The sequence below is a fragment of the Schistocerca nitens genome, chromosome 9 (genome assembly GCF_023898315.1).
Source record: "Schistocerca nitens isolate TAMUIC-IGC-003100 chromosome 9, iqSchNite1.1, whole genome shotgun sequence".
Taxonomy (NCBI): domain Eukaryota; kingdom Metazoa; phylum Arthropoda; class Insecta; order Orthoptera; family Acrididae; genus Schistocerca; species Schistocerca nitens.
Genome location: NC_064622.1, coordinates 447495865 through 447516926, shown reverse-complemented (window position 1 = coordinate 447516926; position 21062 = coordinate 447495865). Strand labels below are relative to the sequence as shown.

General features: G+C 41.1%; 1 protein-coding gene across 1 annotated transcript in view; it reads right to left on the bottom strand.

Moving 5' to 3' along the window:
* LOC126203595 (solute carrier family 15 member 4-like) overlaps nucleotides 1-21062 on the bottom strand; it is a 62311-nt gene that overhangs the window by 3303 nt on the left and 37946 nt on the right. Inside the window, exons 6-7 of the mRNA XM_049937958.1 lie at nucleotides 15000-15081; nucleotides 14792-14910 (exon numbers count right to left, since the gene is read on the bottom strand). Coding sequence (XP_049793915.1) covers nucleotides 14792-14910; nucleotides 15000-15081 — 201 coding nt within the window. The remainder of the gene's footprint in view (nucleotides 1-14791; nucleotides 14911-14999; nucleotides 15082-21062) is intronic.

The window sequence follows — 21062 nt, the reverse complement described above, 5'->3', positions numbered from 1 at the left end:
CATCAGTCTTCTGACTGGTTTGATGTGGCCCCCGAATTCCTCTCCTGTGCCAACCTCTTCATCTCAGAGTACCACTTGCAACCTACATCCTCAATTGAAAGATAGGAGATGAGGTACTGGCAGAACTGAAGCTGTGAGGACAGGTCCTGATCAAATGGTTGAGTAGCTCAGATGGTAGAGCACTTGCCTGTGTAAGACAAAGGTCCTGAGTCCAAGTCTCGGTCCTGTCCACAGTTTTAATCTGCCACGAAGTTTCATATCAGCGCACACTCTGCTGAAGAGAGAAAATCTCATTCTACGTCCTCAATTATTTGTTGGATGTAGTCCAATCCCTGTCATCCTCTATAGTGTCTGCTCTCCACAGCTCCCTCTAGTATCATGGAAGTCATTTGTTGATGCCTTAACAGATGTCATATCATCCTGTCCCTTCTCCTTTTCACCGTTTTCCACATACTCCTTTCCTCCCTGATTCTGCACAGAACCTCCTCATTCCTTACCTGATCAGCCCACCTATTTTCAAAATTCATCTGTAGCACCATATCTCAAATGCTTTGATTCTCCTCTGTTTCAGTTTTCCTACAGTCCACTACCATACAATATTGTGCTCCAAACGTATATTCTCAGATATTTATTCCGCAAAGTAAGGCCTATGTTTGATACCAGAAGACTCCTCTTGCCCTTTTTGCCTGTGCTAGTCTGCTTTTGATGTCCACCTTGCTTCACCCGTCATTGGTTATTTTGCTGCCTAGGTAGTAGAATTTCTCAACTTCATCTACTTCATAACCACCAATCCTGATGTTAAGTTTCTTGCTGTTACCATTTCTGCTGCTTCTCATTACTTTCATTTTTCTTCAATTTACTCTCAATCCATATTCTGTACCCATTAGATTGTTCATTCCATTCAGCAGATCATGTAATTCTTCTTCACTTTCTCTCAAGGTAGCAATGTCATCAGCAAATCACATCACTGATATCCTTTCACCCTGAATTTTAATCCCACTCCTTAACCTTTATTTTATTTCCATCACTGCTTCTTCAATGTTCGTATTGAACAGTTGGGGCAAAAGACTACATACCCGTCTTACACCCTTTTTAATCTCAGCTCTTAGTTCTTGGTCGTCCACTCTTATTATCCATCTTGCCTCTTGTAGATATTGTATATTAACTGCCTCTCCCTGTAGCTTAGACCTATTTTTCTCAGAATTTCGAACATCTTGCACCATTTTACCTTGTCACACGCTTTTTTCAGGTCGACAAATCCTATGAACATGTCTTGAGTTTTCTTTAGTCTTGCTTCCGTTGTCAATTGCAATGTCAGAATTGCTTCTCTGTTGCCTTTACCTTTCCTAAACCCAAACTGATTTTTATCTAACACATCCTCAATTTTGTTTTCCATTCTACTGTATATTATTCTTGTCAGCAACTTGGATGCACAAGCTGTTAAGCTGATTGTGCAATAATTATCACACTTCTCAGCTCCTGCAGTCTTCGGAACTGTGTGGATGATATTTTTCCAAAAGTCAGATGGTATGTCGCCAGGCTCATATGCTCTACACACCAATGTGGATAGTCATTTTGTTGGCACTTCCCTCAATGATATTAGAAATTCTAATGAAATGTTGTCTATCCCTTCTGCCTTATTTGATCTTAAGCCATCCAAAGCTCTCTTAAATTCTGATTCTAATACTGGATCCCCTATCTCTTTTAAATTGACTTCCGTTTCTTCTTCTACCACAGGAGACACATTTTTCCCTTCATAGGGACCTTCAATGTACTCTTTCCACCTATCCACTCTCTCCTCTGCATTTAATAGAGGAATTCCCATTGCACCCTAGCTTTTAATTTCACCAAAAGTTGTTTTGACCTATCTATAAGCTGAGTTCAGTCCTTGTGACAATCATTTCTTTTTCGATTTCTTCACATTTTTCATGCAGCCATTTTGTCTTGGTTTCCCTGCACTTCCAATTTATTTCATTCCTTAGCAACTTGCACTTCTGTATTCATGAATTTCCCTGAACATTTTTGTACTTCCTCCATTCATCTATCAACTGAAGTATTACTTCTGTTACCTTTCTTGTACATATGTTTTTCTTTCCAACTTCTGTTGGTTGGTTGGTTGTTTGGGGAAGGAGACCAGACAGCGTGGTCATCGGTCTCATCGGATTAGGGAGGGATGGGGAAGGACGTCGGCCATGCCCTTTCAGAGGAACCATCCCGGCATTTGCCTGGAGTGATTTAGGGAAATCACGGAAAACCCAAATCAGGATGGCCGGACGCGGGATTGAACCGTCGTCCTCCCGAATGCGAGTCCAGTGTCTAACCACTGCGCCACCTCGCTCGGTCCAACTTCTGTGATTGCCCTTTTTAGAGATGTCCATTTCTCTTCAACTGTACTGCCTACTGAGCTATTCCTCATTGCTGTTTCTATAGCCTAAGAAAACTTCATGCATATCTCATCATTCCTTAGTACTTCTGTATGCCACTTCTTTGCATATTGATTCTTCCTGGCTAATCTCTTAAACGTCAGCCTTCTCTTCATCACTACTACATTGTGAGCTGAGCCAATATCTGCTCCTGGGTGTGCCTTACAATCCAGTACTTGATTTCAAAATCTGTCTGATCTTGATGCAATCTAACTGAAATCTTCCCATGTATCACCTCCTCTTGTGATTCTTGAACAGAGTCTTTGCTATTACTAGCTGAAATTTATTACAGAACTCTCTCATTCTCTGTCCCAAGTCCATATTTTCCTGTTCCCAATGGCTCTTAGAATTTCATATCCATTTATGAACTGTTTTACCCTTTCAATATCCTCGTATGCTTTCTCTATCTCTTCATCTTCAGCTTGCGACGTCAGCATGTATTTATGAACTATCGTTGTTGGTGTTGGTTTGCTGTCAATTCCGATAGAATATCACTGAATTATTCACAATAACACACTCTCTGCCCTACCTTCCTACTCATAATGAATCCTACTCCCATTATACAATTTTCTGCTGTTGTTGATATTATCCTATGTTCCTCTGACTAGAAATCCTTGTCTTATTTCCATTTCACTTCACTGATCGCTTCTATATCTAGACTGAGCCTTTGAATTTCCCTTTTCAGATTTTCTAGCTTCCCTACCATGTTCAAGCTTCTGCCATTCCATGCCCCGATTCGTAGAACGTTATCCTTTCGTTGATTATTCAATCTTTTTCTCATGGTCACCTCCCCCTTGGCAGTCCCCTCCCGGAGATCAGAATGGGGGACTATTCCAGAATCTTTTGCCAATGGAAAGGTCATCATGACACTTTCTCAATTACAAGCCACATGTCCTGTGGATACACTGTGATGTTCACCTGCTTTATTTCTTCGTTGATTGTCCTCGGTGTTGACGTACTACGTTGCTACAATGGCTGAAAAATGGGGTTTGTAATTTCAACACCGACTACAGGTGCACAGTTGCGTTTCACAGTTCTTTACTTTCACTGTTCACAACCCTCCAATAATACAATAATACACAGTTATGTGTCCAGTGCACAATTGTTTACCTTTCAATAAGCCTCATTAATAGTTTGCTGGCAAACGTCGACATACTGCTACAACAGTTTACTGCTGAACATCTACAAGCAGTAACAACCTAACCACACAGTTCACAGTCTTTCAAATAAATTGTTTTAACACACGACCTATTTTTGTTACACTTATTTCATGGTTAAGTTGATGCACTATTGTCGTTCTAACCAACACAGGTTTCTTGTCTGAAACTCGGCCGTGGACTGATTGTCTCGGGCCCAAAAACTGGACCTTTATGTATCCTCACAATAATAGGTACTGAAAATACACATTGTTCAATGTTTTACAAAAATTACAATTAAAACTTAACTCATTGAATTAACTGAATACATAAAAAAAATTGGTTATTTTTGTAATTTCTTCTACTACAAGAATTAGGCCAAATTATTTGTTTAAATGATGAAATTAACATATATATATATATATATATATATATATATATATATATATATATATATATATATATATATATATATAGTTATGCAAACAATATTTTTGATGAAACTGAAAATTACTTTGAAATTAATTAAGGGCTGGCTTTGCTAATATGTTTCCAAGCAGAGCCGAATAGATTCTTTAAAATTACCATTAGGTGTTCCCCCAAAGTTTATAATTAGTGCAAAATTTATATTTGTTTATAAGTCAACAATGGACAATTGTGCACAGAAAGTAGGGCTCAAAGTGAATCGAGACAAAACAGAGTTCATGCAATTAGGAAGAAGACAAGAGCAGGAAGAATTTCTTGAGATAGATGGCAGGACGTTCAAGGGTGTACACCAGTTCAAATACTTGGGATCTTGGTTTACCACAGACAAAAACATAAAAATGGACATCAAGGAAAGAATAGCAGTGGGAATGAAATGCATGCATTCCCTCAGAGAGGTGCTCGGCTCTAAACCGATCTCAGTGAACACTAAGATGAAAATCTACAACACAGTGATATGCCCAACAGCAATGTTGTTGTTGTTGTTGTTGTGGTCTTCAGTCCAGAGACTGGTTTGATGCAGCTCTTCATGCTACTTCATCCTGTACAAGATTCTTCATTTCCCAGTACCTACTGCAACCTACATCCTTCTGAATCTGTTTAGTATATTCATCTCTTGGTCTCCCTCTACGATTTTTACCCTCCACACTGCCCTCCAATACTAAATTGGTGATCCCTTGATGCCTCAGAATATGCCCCACCAACCGATCCCGTCTTCTAGTCAAGTTGTGCCACAAATTTCTCTTCTCCCCAATTCTGTTCAATACCTCCTCATTAGTTATGTGATCTACCCATCTAATCTTCAGCATTCTTCTGTAGCAGCACATTTCAAAAGCTTCTATTCTCTTGAAACTTCCTGGCAGATTAAAACTGTGTGCCCGACCGAGACTCGAACACGGGACCTTTGCCTTTCGCGGGCAAGTGCTCTATCATCTGAGCTACCGAAGCAGTGCCTTATTAAACTGATAGTTCAGTAATTCTCACATCTGTCAATGCCTGCTTTCTTTGGGATTGGAATTATTATATTCTTCTTGAAGTCTGAGGGTATTTCACCTGTCTCATACATCTTGCTCACCAGATGGTAGAGTTTTGTTAGGCCTGGCTCTCCCAACGCTGTCAGTAGTTCTAACGGAATGTTGTCTACTCCCGGGACCTTGTTTCGACTTAGGTCTTTCAGTGCTCTGTCAAACTCTTCAGGTAGTATCATATCTCCTATTTCATCTTCATCTACATTCTCTTCCATTTCTATAATACTGTCCTCAAGAACATCGCCCTTGTATAGACCCTCTATATACCCCTTCCATCTTTCTGTTTTCCCTTCTTTGCTTAGAATTGAGTTTCCATCTGAGCTCTTGATATTCATGCAAGTGGTTCTCTTTTCTCCAAAGGTCTCTTTAATTTTCCTGTAGGCAGTATCTATCTTACCCCTAGTGATATATGCCTCTGCATCCTTACATCTGGTCTGTAGCCATTCCTGCTTCGCCATTTTGCACTACCTGTCGATCTCATTTTTGAGACATTTGTATTCCTTTTTGCCTGCTTCATTTTCTTCATTTTTATATTTTCTCCTTTTATCAATTAAATTCAATATCTCTTCTGTTACCCAAGGATTTCTATTAGCCCTCGTCTTTTTACCTACTTGATCCTCTGCTGCCTCCACTATTTCGTCTCTCAAAGCTACCCATTCTTCTTCTACTGTATTTCTTTCCCCCATTCTTGTCAATCGTTCCCTAATGCTCTGCCTGAAGCTCTCTACAACCTCTGGTTCTTTCAGTTTATCCAGGTCCCATCTCCTCGATTTCCCACTTTTTTGCAATTTCTTCAGTTTTAATCTACAGTTCATAACCAATAGATTGTGGTCAGAGTCCACATCTGCCCCTGGGAATGTCTTAAAATTTAAAAACCTGGTTCCTAAATCTCTGTCTTACCAGTATATAATATCTCTGACACCTTCCAGTATCTCAGGCTTCTTCCATGTATACAACCTTCTTTTATGATTCTTGAACAAGTGTTAGCTATGATTAAGTTATGTTCTGTGCAAAATTCTACCAGGCAGCTTCCTCTTTCATTTCTTCCCCTCAATCCATATTCACCAACTACATTTCCTTCTCTTCTTTTTCCTACTCTTGAATTCCAGTCACCCATGACTGTTAAATTTTCGTCTCCCTTCACTATCTGAATAATTTCTTTTATCTCATTGTACATTTCATCAATCTCTTCGTCATCTGTGGAGCTAGTTGGCATATAAACTTGTACCACTGTGGTAGGCATGGGCTTCGTATCTATCTTGGCCACAATAATGCGTTCACTGTGCTGTTTGTAGCAGCTTAACCACATTCCTACTTTCCTATTCATTATTAAACATACTCCCGCATTATCCCTATTTGATTTTGTATTTATAACCCTGTATTCACCTGACCATTAGTCGTGTTCCTCCTGCCACCAAACTTCACTAATTCCCACTATATCTAACTTTAACCTATCCATTTCCCTTTTTAAATTTTCTAACCTACCAGCCCGATTAAGGGATCTGACATTCCATACTCCGATCTGTAGAACGCCAGTTTTCTTTCTCCTGATAACAAAGTCCTCCTGAGTAGTCCCAGCCCGAAGATCCGAATGGGGGACTCAGTAAAGCTGCATGCCCTCGGGAAAAATTACGACTGTAGTTTCCCCCTTGCTTTCAGCCGTTTGCAGTACCAGCACAGCAAGGCTTTTTTGGTTAGTGTTACAAGGCCAAATCAGTCAATCATCCAGACTGTTGCCCCTGCAACTACTAAAAAGGCTTCTGCCCCTCTTCAGGAACCACACATTTGTCTGGCCTCTCAACAGATACCCCTCCGTTGTGGTTGCACCTACGGTACGGATATCTGTATCACTGAGGCACGCAAGCCTCCCCACTGACGGCAAAGTCCATACCTCATGGGGAGAGGGGGGGGGAGGAGGGCGGAGGGGGGAGGAGGGAGTTGGAGGGGGAGGAGGGGGGAGGAGGGGGAGGGGGGGGGGGAGGGGAGCAGCAATGTACAGTTCAGAAATACGGAGCATGACTAAGTGAGAAAGGGAAAAACTATTAATATTTTAAAGGAGAGTAATGAAGAAGATATGGGGTCCAGTTTCAGATAACGGAGAATGGAGGAGGAGGAAAAACGAGGAAATCTACCTTCTGATGTGACAACCAACTATCCTACAGAAGATAAAGAGCAAAAGAATCCAATGGGTGGGCCATGTAGCCTGTATGCCAGATGGAAGACAGGCGAAGATGGCACTAGCGGGGAAACCAAACACCAAACACCCCACTGGACGACCAAGGCAGTGCTGGATGGACGACATAGCGAAGGACCTAGCAGTCCTGGGAATTGAAGACACCTGGAGGAACCGGGCCCAAAACAGGAAGGAATGGAGGCAGTTTGTGGATGCAGCACCTGGTCTGCAGAACCTGTGATCGCTGAATATCTATCTGTCAACATAGAATTTAAGTTACGAAACAATTACTGATTTCACTCTATAACAAAAGATACTAACTAGGAATAGTTGAAATAAATTAGAAAATCAATTGCATACATAAAACTAAGCACGAAATTAGATCTGGTGGTATATTCTTTAAAAATGTTGGCCACCCTTTCTCTTTTATGAAAATGCAGATTATACTCATGTATGTTAATGGTAATTAGTCGCACATGAAAAACAGAATCTTAAGGAGGCAGATGGCAAAACAAGAGGGGAAGTAAAAATATCCCAGCTAGGTTTGTCACAACACATTATGTGTCTTTAATCCAGAGGTTTCCATTGCCTTCTGCATCCACATGCCATTGACCATTAATGATTCTTCTGCCTTTAGGGCAGTTCCCCCCCCTCCCTCCCCCCCCCCCCCCCCCCCTCCCCTCAACAAGAGAAGACAGTGCCCTGAACCTCAGTCTGCTCCTCCACTGTTGGCAAAATGAGGGCGACTTCTTATGCCAGAAGTTTTCGGCTGCCAATGCTGATTATTAATAAAAATTTGAGTGTTGGTGAGTTTCAAACCTGTGACTGAGAACGTTTTTATTACTAATCAAGACGTTACCATTAGACTACGGATGCAATGCATACTGCTTGTTTAAATCTAACAACTATTGTTCTGTATCACAGAGAAAAGATGATTTCACTGTCTTCCAAATGCCAACATTATTCCCAAATGTGTCTTGCCATACAACATTGAAAGGATTTGCCTTTCGTTTGGACACACAGTCCAGGGAAACCTTTGCATGAATGCAGTACCTCGATCTATCAACAAAATGTAATATGCCCACACTGGGTAAGGAATTTTTTAAATTGACATTTTCCCAACCATTGTGTCAGTCATACTGGATATGGTGAAGCTGTGTTCAGATTTTGGTCCTCTAGATCTCCAGATCTGACATCCATGGATTTCTTTTTATGGGGTTGTGTTAAAGAACCTTTGTATGAACTTCCTTTACCAAAAACAATTCTAGAACTCTAAGAACGCATCTGTAATTCGCTTGCATTCCTAACTTGACATACACTTCAGAATCTATGGTGTAAAATGGATTATCACTTAGAAGTTGTCCATGACTGACAGGAGTCTTATAAAATATCTATAAAGCACATAAAAAGTATATATTTCTTTTACATTGCCAGTAATTCTTACTGATACATTTGTAATGGCTATATTCATTTTGAACTGCCCCATACATTGCAATGCAATATACTATTTAAATGTAAGTGGAGAACCTTTTATCTATAAATGTAATTGCACCAAAGGTAGAGTAACTTGCAAAATCCTGCATGTTGTTTACCAGCTGACATGTCCTCATTGCACAGCAACCTACACAGGAATGACCACCACTAAACTGGCTCTCTGCATAAATGGACACAGCAGGAGTAGCTTCAATGGGGCTCTCAGTCCTCAGTTACTGAGAATAATCTACAGCACCTACTCTGTAACTAACTGAACATAATACTTCTGTAACAATTTGACACAGTTATGCTAGTGTTTGCTGCCTCAGACAGGAAATGGAGAAAGAATAACAAGAGCTTGATATATATGTGGTCACGAAGTCCATAAATTATGCCATTCCACTGAAGAGATCCAATATATCCCAATTTCTGCGATTGACAACTATTACTGTCAGATACATCTACTCTCCAAAAGGTCCATGTTCTAAAACATTTGTCTCACTGAAGGTGTATTTAAATAAACATAACATTCTTGAAAATCCCACGGTTGAATGCTGGTGTTTGTTCTGCCATGCACTCACCTGCAAGTTGAGAACAGGGATCTCTTTCAGGGTAACTCTCATGGCAGCCTACATGTTTCTAACTCTCATTACAAACATCATTTGATGCTGGATTTTACATCTTGTGTGGTAGAGGGTATGTAAGGCTGACATTCTACAACCCTTAATTAATCAAATAGTGTTCACTGACCACCATCAACACATCAAACTTCATGCACAATGGATTTCACAATATCTTCTCTTGATCCATTTATAATTTCTAATGAGCTTGCACTTTAGACACCCCCCCCCCTCCCCCAGCCCTTCTCTCTCTCTCTCTCTCTCTCTCTCTCTCTCTCTCTCTCTCTCAACAGTTACACATTGTAACAGTACAGTTTTGATAGACAGACTGTGCTAGCACCTTGAAGCAGCATAAATCCTGCGTGAGGATGGCTTAACCTTTGCAATAAAGTAGGGGACTATGGTAATGACATATCGAACTTCTACACTAAAATGGGAATATGAACTGTCCCATATAAGAACAATCTGTGCATGTTCATCTTCAATTAATTGAAAAAACAATGACCAGCAACATGTCTAGACTGCTGGAAAACTCACTTTTTCTCGAAAAAGGAATGTGGCTCTGTAATATTTCAAAACTTCATACACACTAAACTCACACTTTGGCTGAACCATAGACAAATCTATCTAAAATGTAACTGCTGATTTATGTCTATGTCTCACCTGTGAAAAAACATAGCTCACATTTGGTCATAATAAAAACAGCAAATTGCCAATCTCTCTGATTTCAAGCAATGTGTTTCATGGAGGCATTAGTCAGTCAATAAGCCCATAAACAAGAACTGAGGACTGTAAATCTGCTTTCAAGCTTGAATTCTTTCACAAATGTGGAGGCATGCCACCACACACACACACACACACACACACACACACACACACATACACACACACACACACACTTTTTCATACAGCACTATATCAGTTATAACCTCAATAATATAACACCACAGACAGTTGATTTCCTCTTTACTGGTTCAAGGTATTCCAGTTAACTATTTTCAGTATTACCAACTACCTTAAACTTAAAAAGCAAAGCATTTATCATCTTATACATTGATTTTACTGTATTACAAAATGTGTAAATTGACTAAATAATATGGTACTTTCTTGCAGATTCCCTCTAATCAACTTTCTGCTGTTAGTGCAGATCAAGCTATTTGTTATGTCAACAGATGATGTTATTCCATTTTTGAAAAGCACTGTATTTTTTAATACATCAGTTAAAAATACAAGATTATTGTGACTCCTCGAGTCCTCAGATTGTAACATCCGCAATATTACAACAGACTATACAAGTGTGAGCATACACTTTTTTGGCTACTGTCACCCTCAGTAGAACTTTTCAGGGTATGTGACTGTGTTGTCATGTTTCAGCCACTGTTGCAAGTAACCTTCACAGAGGTAGTATATCTACTACTGGGCCAATGCCATATTAAGATGCCCTACATGAACCTCTGATAGTCTGATTCCAGCTGTGGTGCCCTGTTCAACTGAACAATGGCGAACAATCAAATTTTGATTGACGAGTGGAAGTCCAACCAAATGCTTGTCTGTGATGAATTTCTGGAATTGTGTAGAAATTATGTTACTTTCTTGGACAATGTTGCAACAGGAGACAAGTCATGGGTTTTCAAATGTAACATTGAGATGAAGAGACAGAGCTCTGAGTGGCACACCTCCCACTCTTCACTTCCAAAGGTGGCATGCATGACCAGATCCACATTAAAGACAATGCTCACTATCTTTTCATGGTAATGATATCATTGACTACGAGTTTATACCTGCCAACAGACTGTCGATGCTGTCTTATGTCCACATCAGATCACACTCTGCCAGTTCCTGGAAACTCTATCAATGCTTTCACACCCAGCCACACAGCCTTCTAGATACAGGATTATCGGTGCAAAAACTATATGGCAATGCTGCCAACCGCTGTCCACAGTCCTGACCTCACTCTGGCAGACTTTTTTTTTTTCTTTCATTTCCTCAAATCGCAACATCCTTGACAGGACATCAGTTTGAGACTATCGACAATGTAAAAGCTGCTGTTATGCGTGTCCTAAATGCCATTTTAACCCAAGCCTTCCAGGATGCCTATAATGCTTGGAAATCTCACTGGAAAAATTTATTGATGCATTGTATCCTTCTGACCAGGAAATTGCTTTTTATGGACTTAGTGACATTACTTTCCAGACAAACCTTTACTTGAAGAAAATAGTAGTTTTGAACTTTTATCCCTATTATTCTTGTTATAACAAGTTTTTTGTTATAATTCTGAATAATTATGAAAACTCTTGTGCATGCATATTTTTCACCAGAAGTATCCTAATAATGTTTGGAGGACATAGTTTATACTGTTTGTGTCTCATGTGTACGTATTTTCTATGTAATTCTGAGAAAAACTGGAGTAAGCTAGAAGGAAAGATGGATAATATATACACTCCTGGAAATGGAAAAAAGAACACATTGACACCGGTGTGTCAGACCCACCATACTTGCTCCGGACACTGCGAGAGGGCTGTACAAGCAATGATCACACGCACGGCACAGCGGACACACCAGGAACCGCGGTGTTGGCCGTCGAATGGCGCTAGCTGCGCAGCATTTGTGCACCGCCGCCGTCAGTGTCAGCCAGTTTGCCGTGGCATACGGAGCTCCATCGCAGTCTTTAACACTGGTAGCATGCCGCGACAGCGTGGACGTGAACCGTATGTGCAGTTGATGGACTTTGAGCGAGGGCATATAGTGGGCATGCGGGAGGCCGGGTGGACGTACCGCCGAATTGCTCAACACGTGGGGCGTGAGGTCTCCACAGTACATCGATGTTGTCGCCAGTGTTCGGCGGAAGGTGCACGTGCCCGTCGACCTGGGACCGGACCCCAGCGACGCACGGATGCACGCCAAGACCGTAGGATCCTACGCAGTGCCGTAGGAGACCGCACCGCCACTTCCCAGCAAATTAGGGACACTGTTGCTCCTGGGGTATCGGCAAGGACCATTCGCAACCGTCTCCATGAAGCTGGGCTACGGTCCCGCACACCGTTAGGCCGTCTTCCGCTCACGCCCCAACATCGTGCAGCCCACCTCCAGTGGTGTCGCGACAGGCGTGAATGGAGGGACGAATGGAGACGTGTCGTCTTCAGCGATGAGAGTCGCTTCTGCCTTGGTGCCAATGATGGTAGTATGCGTGTTTGGCGCCGTTCAAGTGAGCGCCATAATCAGAACTGCATACGACCGAGGCACACAGGGTCAACACCCGGCATCATGGTGTGGGGAGCGATCTCCTACACTGGCCGTACACCACTGGTGATCGTCGAGGGGACACTGAATAGTGCACGGTACATCCAAACCGTCATCGAACCCATCGTTCTACCATTCCTAGACCGGCAAGGGAACTTGCTGTTCCAACAGGACAATGCACGTCCGCATGTATCCCGTGCCACCCAACGTGCTCTAGAAGGTGTAAGTCAACTACCCTGGCCAGCAAGATCTCCGGATCTGTCCCCCATTGAGCATGTTTGGGACTGGATGAAGCGTCGTCTCACGCGGTCTGCACGTCCAGCACGAACGCTGGTCCAACTGAGGCGCCAGGTGGAAATGGCATGGCAAGCCGTTCCACAGGACTACATCCAGCATCGCTACGATCGTCTCCATGGGAGAATAGCAGCCTGCATTGCTGCGAAAGGTGGATATACACTGTACTAGTGCCGACATTGTGCATGCTCTGTTGCCTGTGTCTATGTGCCTGTGGTTCTGTCAGTGTGATCATGTGATGTATCTGACCCCAGGAATGTGTCAATAAAGTTTCCCCTTCCTGGGACAATGAATTCACGGTGTTCTTATTTCAATTTCCAGGAGTGTATGAACTAAGAGAGAACAACAAGAATACAAGACCAAGAACATAGTGCTCCGATTAAAAAGGGTGTATGACAGGTAAAAAGTCTTTCACCCCTATAGTTCAATTTATACATCAAAGAAGAAATGACTGAAATAAAAGTAAGATTTGAGATTAGCATTAAAATTCGGGGTGAAAGGATATAATGATAATAATATTCACTGACATTGCTACTGTCAGTGAAAAAGCAAAGAAGTAATAAAGGACACATTGTATGGAATAAACAGTCTAATCAGTAAAGAATATGGATTGAGACTAAACCAGAAAAAGACAAAAGTAATGAGAAGTAGCAGAAATGACAATACCGAGAAACATAACATCAGACTTGGTGATTACGAAGTAGGTGAAGACTTTTGCTGTCTTGTAAGCAAAGTAACCCATAATGGAACAAGCAAGGATGACATACAATGCGGACTAACACAGGCAAAGAGGGCACTCCTGGCAAAGAGAAGTCTACTAGTATCAAATATTGGCCTTAATCTGAAGAAGAAATTTCTGAATATGTATGTGTGGAGCATCACAGGCTATGGAAAAACTTGCAAAGAAGGGAATCGAAGCATTTGGGATGTGGTGCTATAGAAGGACGTTGAATATTAGGTGGACTGATAAGATTAGAAAGGCGTAGAATATGGAGAAGAAAGTGACAAATGGAAAACACTGACAAGAATAAGGGACAAAGACATCAGGAAATAATTTCCCTGATACTAGAGGAGCTTCAGAGGGTAAAAATTGCAGGGGAAGACAGAGATTGAAATACAACTAACAAATAATTGAGGATGAAGGGTGAAAGTGTTACTCTGAGATGAAGAAGTTGGCATTCCCGGCACTCTCCCTGTATTATTTATATAAATCACAGAAAACCCAAATCAGTATTATGAGAAGGAAAGTTGCTACTCACCATATAGTGTAGATGCTGAGTCACAGATAAGCACAACAAAGAGACTCAAAGTTATAGCTTTAGGCCGTTAAGGCAGATTGTCTATTGTTGACAAAGGCCTAACGGCCAAAAGCTACAATTGTGAGAGTCTTTTGTTGTGTCTATCTGTGACTCAGCATCTCCATTATATGGTGAATGGCAATTTTCCTACTCATAATCTTTTTATATTCCATCCTGGATTTTCCATTGTTTGAAAACCCAAATCAGCATGGCTGAATGTAGATTTGAGCAGTTATCTTGAATATACAAGTCCAATGTCTTATCCCTGTGCCATCTTGCTCATTAATTAGACAAAAAGAAGCACATTTTAGAAGAAACAACACAAGAAAATAAAACATGAAGACCCCAATTAGTATTTTAAAAACAAGTTACAAGTAATGTGAGAGTAAAAAGTATACTCAAATGAAAGAGTTCATTTGTAACATACATAGAAAGCTGTCAACCAATCTAAAGATTAATGATGAAAAATACAAACACAGACCCAAAACGTTTTTAAATATTCCCGAAAATTTATCTGCTAACTGTATTTTAACTGCAATTTTCTCCACATCAGTATTTCTGTCTTCTAAATGCCTCTTATACTAAAAAGCAAATGTAAATATGTAAGTGAAAGGTACTCATACCTGCAACACCTGCAAAGACTTCAGCACTGCCAACTAGGCAGTACTGTGGGATCTGCCACAACAAAGATATGTCACTTGCGTTGTACGTAGTGTTGTGTATAACTTGTTGAATGGCATGCCTGCAAATAAGGAAATTTGTGTATTTTTTCCAGACATTTTGCATGAATGACATATCAAATATAGCGACATATTTTTTGAATGTATTTACCCCTGTTGCCAGCGTTTTAGCGAAAAATATTCCAGGACACCTGCTGCTATGGCTGCAGAAAAACTGAACCCCATTCCTAGACCTGGTTAAATAACACAGAGAGAGATTTCATTTCTTAATTATATGCTATGTAAAAATTTTAATGTCGTTCAAACTCAAAGACGAACATTACATTAGTATTTCTTTAAGCAATGACAGCCCATTAACTGTTAAAACAGAACACAGCAATACAAGCAACAGAAAAATCATATAGAAATAAAGTATTTCAGGTTTCCAGGGACAATAGCTTGTTTTTAATCATAAAAGATGGTAATGAAAAGTCCTGGTGGAATGTAAATAATTTAAGGTATGAAGGTAACAAATGACCAGAGTTGAGGTGCTGAGTCATTGAAAGGAACATAAGAATGATGACTTACATCACCATATAGGTTATGTGTGTGTGTGGGGGGGGGGGGGGGGGGGGAGGGGGAAGGGGACGGGAAGCCTTCACTCTTTAAATTATTTAATGATAAAACACTTATTTGTCACACAATATATGATATTATATAAACACCTATCTGTGAGAGGTAGTCAGAAAGTACTGCCTCTTATTTCACATCAAGTAAAATATTGTAGTAATATAACAAATTTGACTTTTGTGTCTCTATTCCAACGTCATCAAAAGCATTTGACTGTGTAGTTTATGGTATTCTCCTAGAAAAGCTAACGTTACAATGTCAAGGCTCTTGCTGGTAAATGTTTTTCATCCTGCTTAACTAAAAGGTGCAGAGTGCCACATTAAGAAATCAGACAATATAAATAATAAAAAAGAATCTTTAAAGTGGGGAATAATCACAAGTTGTACTGCAGGGATTGATACTGGGGCAGCTATTGTTGTTGCCATCAACTATCACTCAATGTAAATAAAACACAATATGTGCCATTGATTATGACAAAGGATGTTACGACACTGCAAAAAATACTTCACGAGGGAAAGCGTCATTAGATCCAACAGAAATTCCAAGTTCTTGAGCGTTGATAAGACCCCAAAGCAGAAAACGTGTTACAATCATCTTATGATTCTAAGCTCTGCTATTTTGCATTATGGACAATGGTAGACCTCAGCTGATTTACTTTTTCCATGTATAGGGGCTAATGTCTTGTGGCATCACGTTTTGGGCTACTCTTAATTGGCAAAGAAAAAGTTCATTACACAGAAGTATGTAATCAGAACAATATGTGGTGTCCAATCAAGAACTTCTTGCATACAGCTCTTTAAACTGTTGGGCACATGTCACGACTGTGTTAAGTACATTTACCCAATTATGCAATTTTGTGTATACCTCAGTTCAAAAATAACAATAACATTGAAGAATACAATACTAAAAGGAGAAATATCTTACACTGTCCAGCACTCAGCTTTATCGTGCACAGAAATGAGTGATGAAGATACAAGATTTGCATGGAACATGCAAATAACCTACTTTCCTTGGAAAGATGAGTGTATTCCATCAACAGCTGGCAGCACTGTAATGTTTGTGAAAATGGCTTATATTGACATTAATACCAAACAACAGACAGTGACAATGTTTGAATGGTGAAGGTAAAACCTCAATGCCTGTTCACAAAAGGTTGAAGAGTTTTATAGGATGCTACAAGATGTATCAGCTTAGTAAGAAGGTGAGTTTATCATTGTATGGAAAATACAGGATGAATGTCACAGCCAACAAAAGTTGAGTATACAACGGGGCACCAAACACCCGATCACATGCCATTGTCAACTGTGTGATACATAAAGACATTGATATTTTGTAACACCAGACATAAACTGAGTAAGCTTTATGTCTGTGTGTAATGCAACACTCCAATGCTTTTGTATGGCAATATAAGAGCACTGCTGAAGTAATACAACTTTGGGACAGTATGGTCCATTCAGTCTTCTTCTGTTTAGGCTACTAAAAGAAACTTGTTCTGGCACACATATATATGATGCAGCATTAATACCTTGTTTTTAAGCAGGATAAAAACAGATGAAAAGGGTGGAAATTATACTGAAAGGTGAACAGTCTGTCTGAAGATCATAATTTTGTTCTGCGTACTTTTTTTCCTATATTAAAAGAGAAATACAAAGCCATTAGTTTCTAACCAATCCTCAGCCTCTTATCACTAACCTTTCAGGTAAGTTAGTTACAATTTCTATGGTATTCTTATCACTTCCACCATAACTCTCATCTGCTCGGGACAATATGTCTAAAAGACAATATCCATAATTTACCCCTGAAGGCTCTTATTGCCACACAAAAATATTCTCTCTCGTTGAGTCTCTGAATGTACTCCAATTTCATATAAGATCAAAAGTAAACAAAATCAGAAAGATACAGTGGCCTTCAGAAGCGGAGTTCTGTGAATCCAGCAAAAGGGGGAAATATGTAAACAGAACCAGAATAGTGAGAGATTGAGTAGAAAGTTACCTAAAACCTCTGGTCAAGGGAAACATATATTTCTTCACTGAAAACAGCAAGAGCCATATAATCTCTTTTTCCCTGCTCCAGAGTGCACACAGGGCTGTAGGTGAAACCTGAATTTGCTTGTGTTGTGCATAAAAATTCATAGCTGCCATTGTGCTTAATGCGCTCTATCCAGAAATATCTAGACTGAAGAAGGAAAGACGTCAACATTTTGCTATCATCTTGTTACTGGATTCTGTACTATCTTTAGTTCACAACCTTATGTTGAATCTGATGTCTTCTGTTGAGTCTCATGTTACTTTCAGTGGCTACTTTAGTTCTTTTGGTCCACAGCTCATGCGATGCTACAATTTTGAGATGAAATTCGATGTTTACAGTATCCTGGAGTAAGTAATCAATGATTCTACTTCAGAAGGAGAAATGGACTACTCCAACATTGACCCAGATTTGCATACAGCTGAATGCTTTGATAAATAATAAAGAAAAGGAGTAATGTAGTGAAATGTTTGCAATAAAGTATCAACTGAAGGAACATTTGTAAAATTATTTGGGTACTGAAACATGTCATAATGCAGTGCAGTCTTTTGAGTCACAGTGACTGCCTAAGACACCAAGACAACAGATGTAAATCTGGAGGATGTGTGGCTGATTACTTTCCTCCACAGCACCCATTCCACAGAATTTCTAGTATAAAAGCATCACTTGATCCAACTCCCAACTGCAAAAGATTGTGCATGCAAGAATTCAACAATGGAAAATCCAGGATGGAATGTAAAATATAATGAAAAGAAAAGTTGCTACTCACCATATAGCAGACATGCTGAGTCGCAGATAGGCTCAACAAAAAGACTCCCACAATTATAGCTTTAGGCCATTAAGGTCTTTGTCAACAACAGATGACAGACACACATACACACACGCAACTCACACATGACTGCAGTTTCAGGGGCAACTGAAACCACACTGCGAGCAACAGCACCAGCGCATGATGGGAGTCGCGACTGGGTGAGGATAAGGAGGAGGCTGGGGTGAGGAGAGGGAAGGATAGTATGGTGGGGGTGGCAGACAGTGAAATGCTGCAGGTTAGACAGAGGACAGGGGAGAGGTGCGGGGGGGGGGGGAGGGGGGGGGGAGTAGTGGAAAAGGAGAGAAATAAAAAACTGGGTGTGATGGTGGAATGATGGCTTTATAGTGCTGGAATGGGAACAGGGAAGGGGATGGATGGGTGAGGACAGTGATTAATGAAGTTTGTGGCCAGGAGGGTTATGGGAACGTAAGTTGTATTGCAGGGAAAGTTCCCACCTGCACAATTCAGAAAAGTTGGTGTTGGTGGGAAGGATCCATATAGGACAGGCTGTGAAATAGTCATTGAAATGAAGGATATCATGTTTGGCAGCTTGTTCAGCAACAGGGTGGTCCACTTGTTTCTTGGCCACAGTTTGTCAGTGGCCATTCATGTAGACAGACAGTTTGTTGGTTGTCATGCCTACATAGAATGCAGCACAGTGGTTGTATTTTAGCTTGTACATCACATGACTGGTTTCACATGTAGCCCTGCATTTGATGCGATAGGTGATGTTAGTGACGGGATTGGAGTAGGTGGTGGTGGGAGGATTTATGGGACAGGTCTGGCATTTAGGTCTATTACTGGGGTATGAGCCATGAGGTAAGGGATTGAGAGCAGGGGTTGTGTAAGGATGGACGAGTATATGTGTAGGTTCGGTGGACGGCGCAATACCACTGTGGGAGGCGTGGGTAGGATAGTGGGCAGGACATTTCTCATTTCAAGGCACGACGAGAGGTAATCAAAACCCTGGCGAAGAATATAATTCAGTTTCTCCACTCCAGAAGAGTACTGAGTTACGAGGGGAATGCTCCTCTGTGGCTGGAAGGTGGGACTTTGGAGGTGGTGGGAGACTGGAGCAATAAGGTACGGGAGATTTTATTTTTGTACAAGGTTGGGAGGATAATTATATTATATAATTATCCTCCCAACAAAGATAAGACACAGGAGATTTTTTTTTTTTGTGCAAGGTTGGGAGGATAATTATATCTAATTATTTAATTATACTCCTAACCTTGTACAAAAACAAATCTCCAATGCCTTATCTTTCCAGTCTCCCACCACCTCCCAAAGTCCCAACATCCAGCCACAGAGGAGCATTCCTTTGTAACTCAGTACCCCCAGGACTGGAGAAACTGAATTACATTTGCTGCCAGGATTTCAATTACCTCTCGCCATGTCCTGAAATGAGAAATGTCTCACCCACTACCCTTCCCACCCCTCCCACAGTGGTATTCCCCCATCCAGTGAACCCACAAAATATACTCGTCCATCCTTACACAACCCCTGCTCTCAATCCCTTACCTCATGTCTCATACCCCTGTAACAGACCTAAATGCAAGACCTGTCCCATACATCCTCCCACCACCACCTACACCAGTCCAGTCACTAACATCACCTAACCCATCAAAGGCAGGGCTATCTGTGCCACCAGTCATGTGATCTACAAGCTAAGCTGCAACCACTGTGCTGCATTCTATGTAGGCATGACAACCAACAAGCTGTCTGTCTACACGAATGGCCACCGACAAACTGTGGCCAAGAAACAGGTGGACCAACCGGTTGCTGAACACGCTGCCAAACATGATATCCTTCATTTCAATGACTGTTTCACAGCCTGTCCCATATGGTTCCTTCCCATCAACACCAGATTTTCTGAACTGCATAGGTGGGAACTTTCCCAGCAATACATCCTACATACCTGTTACCCTCCTGGCCTCAATCTCCATTAGTCACTGTTCTCTCCCATCCAACCCCTCCCCTGTTCACATTCCAGCACTACACAGCCATCATTCCACCATCTCATCCAGTTTTTTAATTTCTCACCATTTCCACTACTCCACCCCACCCCCCCCTCTACCTGACCAACATCTAAACTACAGAACTTCACTGTACACCACCCCCACCACACCATCCCTCCCCAACCCTGCCCCAGCCTTACCCCCACCCAGTTGCTACTCCCATCATGCACTGGTGCTGCTGTTCGCAGTGTGGTTTGAATTGCCTGGGACTGCAGTCGTGTGTGTGAGTTTGGTAGGGCATATTCTGAGGCATCAAGGGATCACCAATTTAGTATTGGAGGACAGCGTGGAGGGTAAAAATCGTAGAGGGAGACCAAGAAATGAATACACTAAGCAGATTCAGAAGGATGTAGACTGCAGTAGGTACTAGGAGATGAAGAAGCTTGCACAGGATAGAGTAGCATGGAGAGCTGCATCAAACCAGTCTCAGGACTGAAGACCACAACAACAACATTTATTTTTGAGGGCCTTAGTTTCCCTTCCTTACAAGAAACAATATACATAGTCATTAAAAGAGTAGGATTGTGTATTCAACTTCGTTAAGAAACTGTGAGGACTTTCAGCAATCCTGGAATCTAATGCGGAAAGTCAGGTATGGCAATTTATGAAATCTCCTATTATAATCACTGTATAAATTTCTGGTGTGCTGGATGGCAGATGTACCTGAGTAGTAGCGCAACAGGAAGCTAGTTAAACACAGTGTGGTGGCTTGTGCAGTGGCTCACTCTTTTGTAACATTTAAATGTAATTA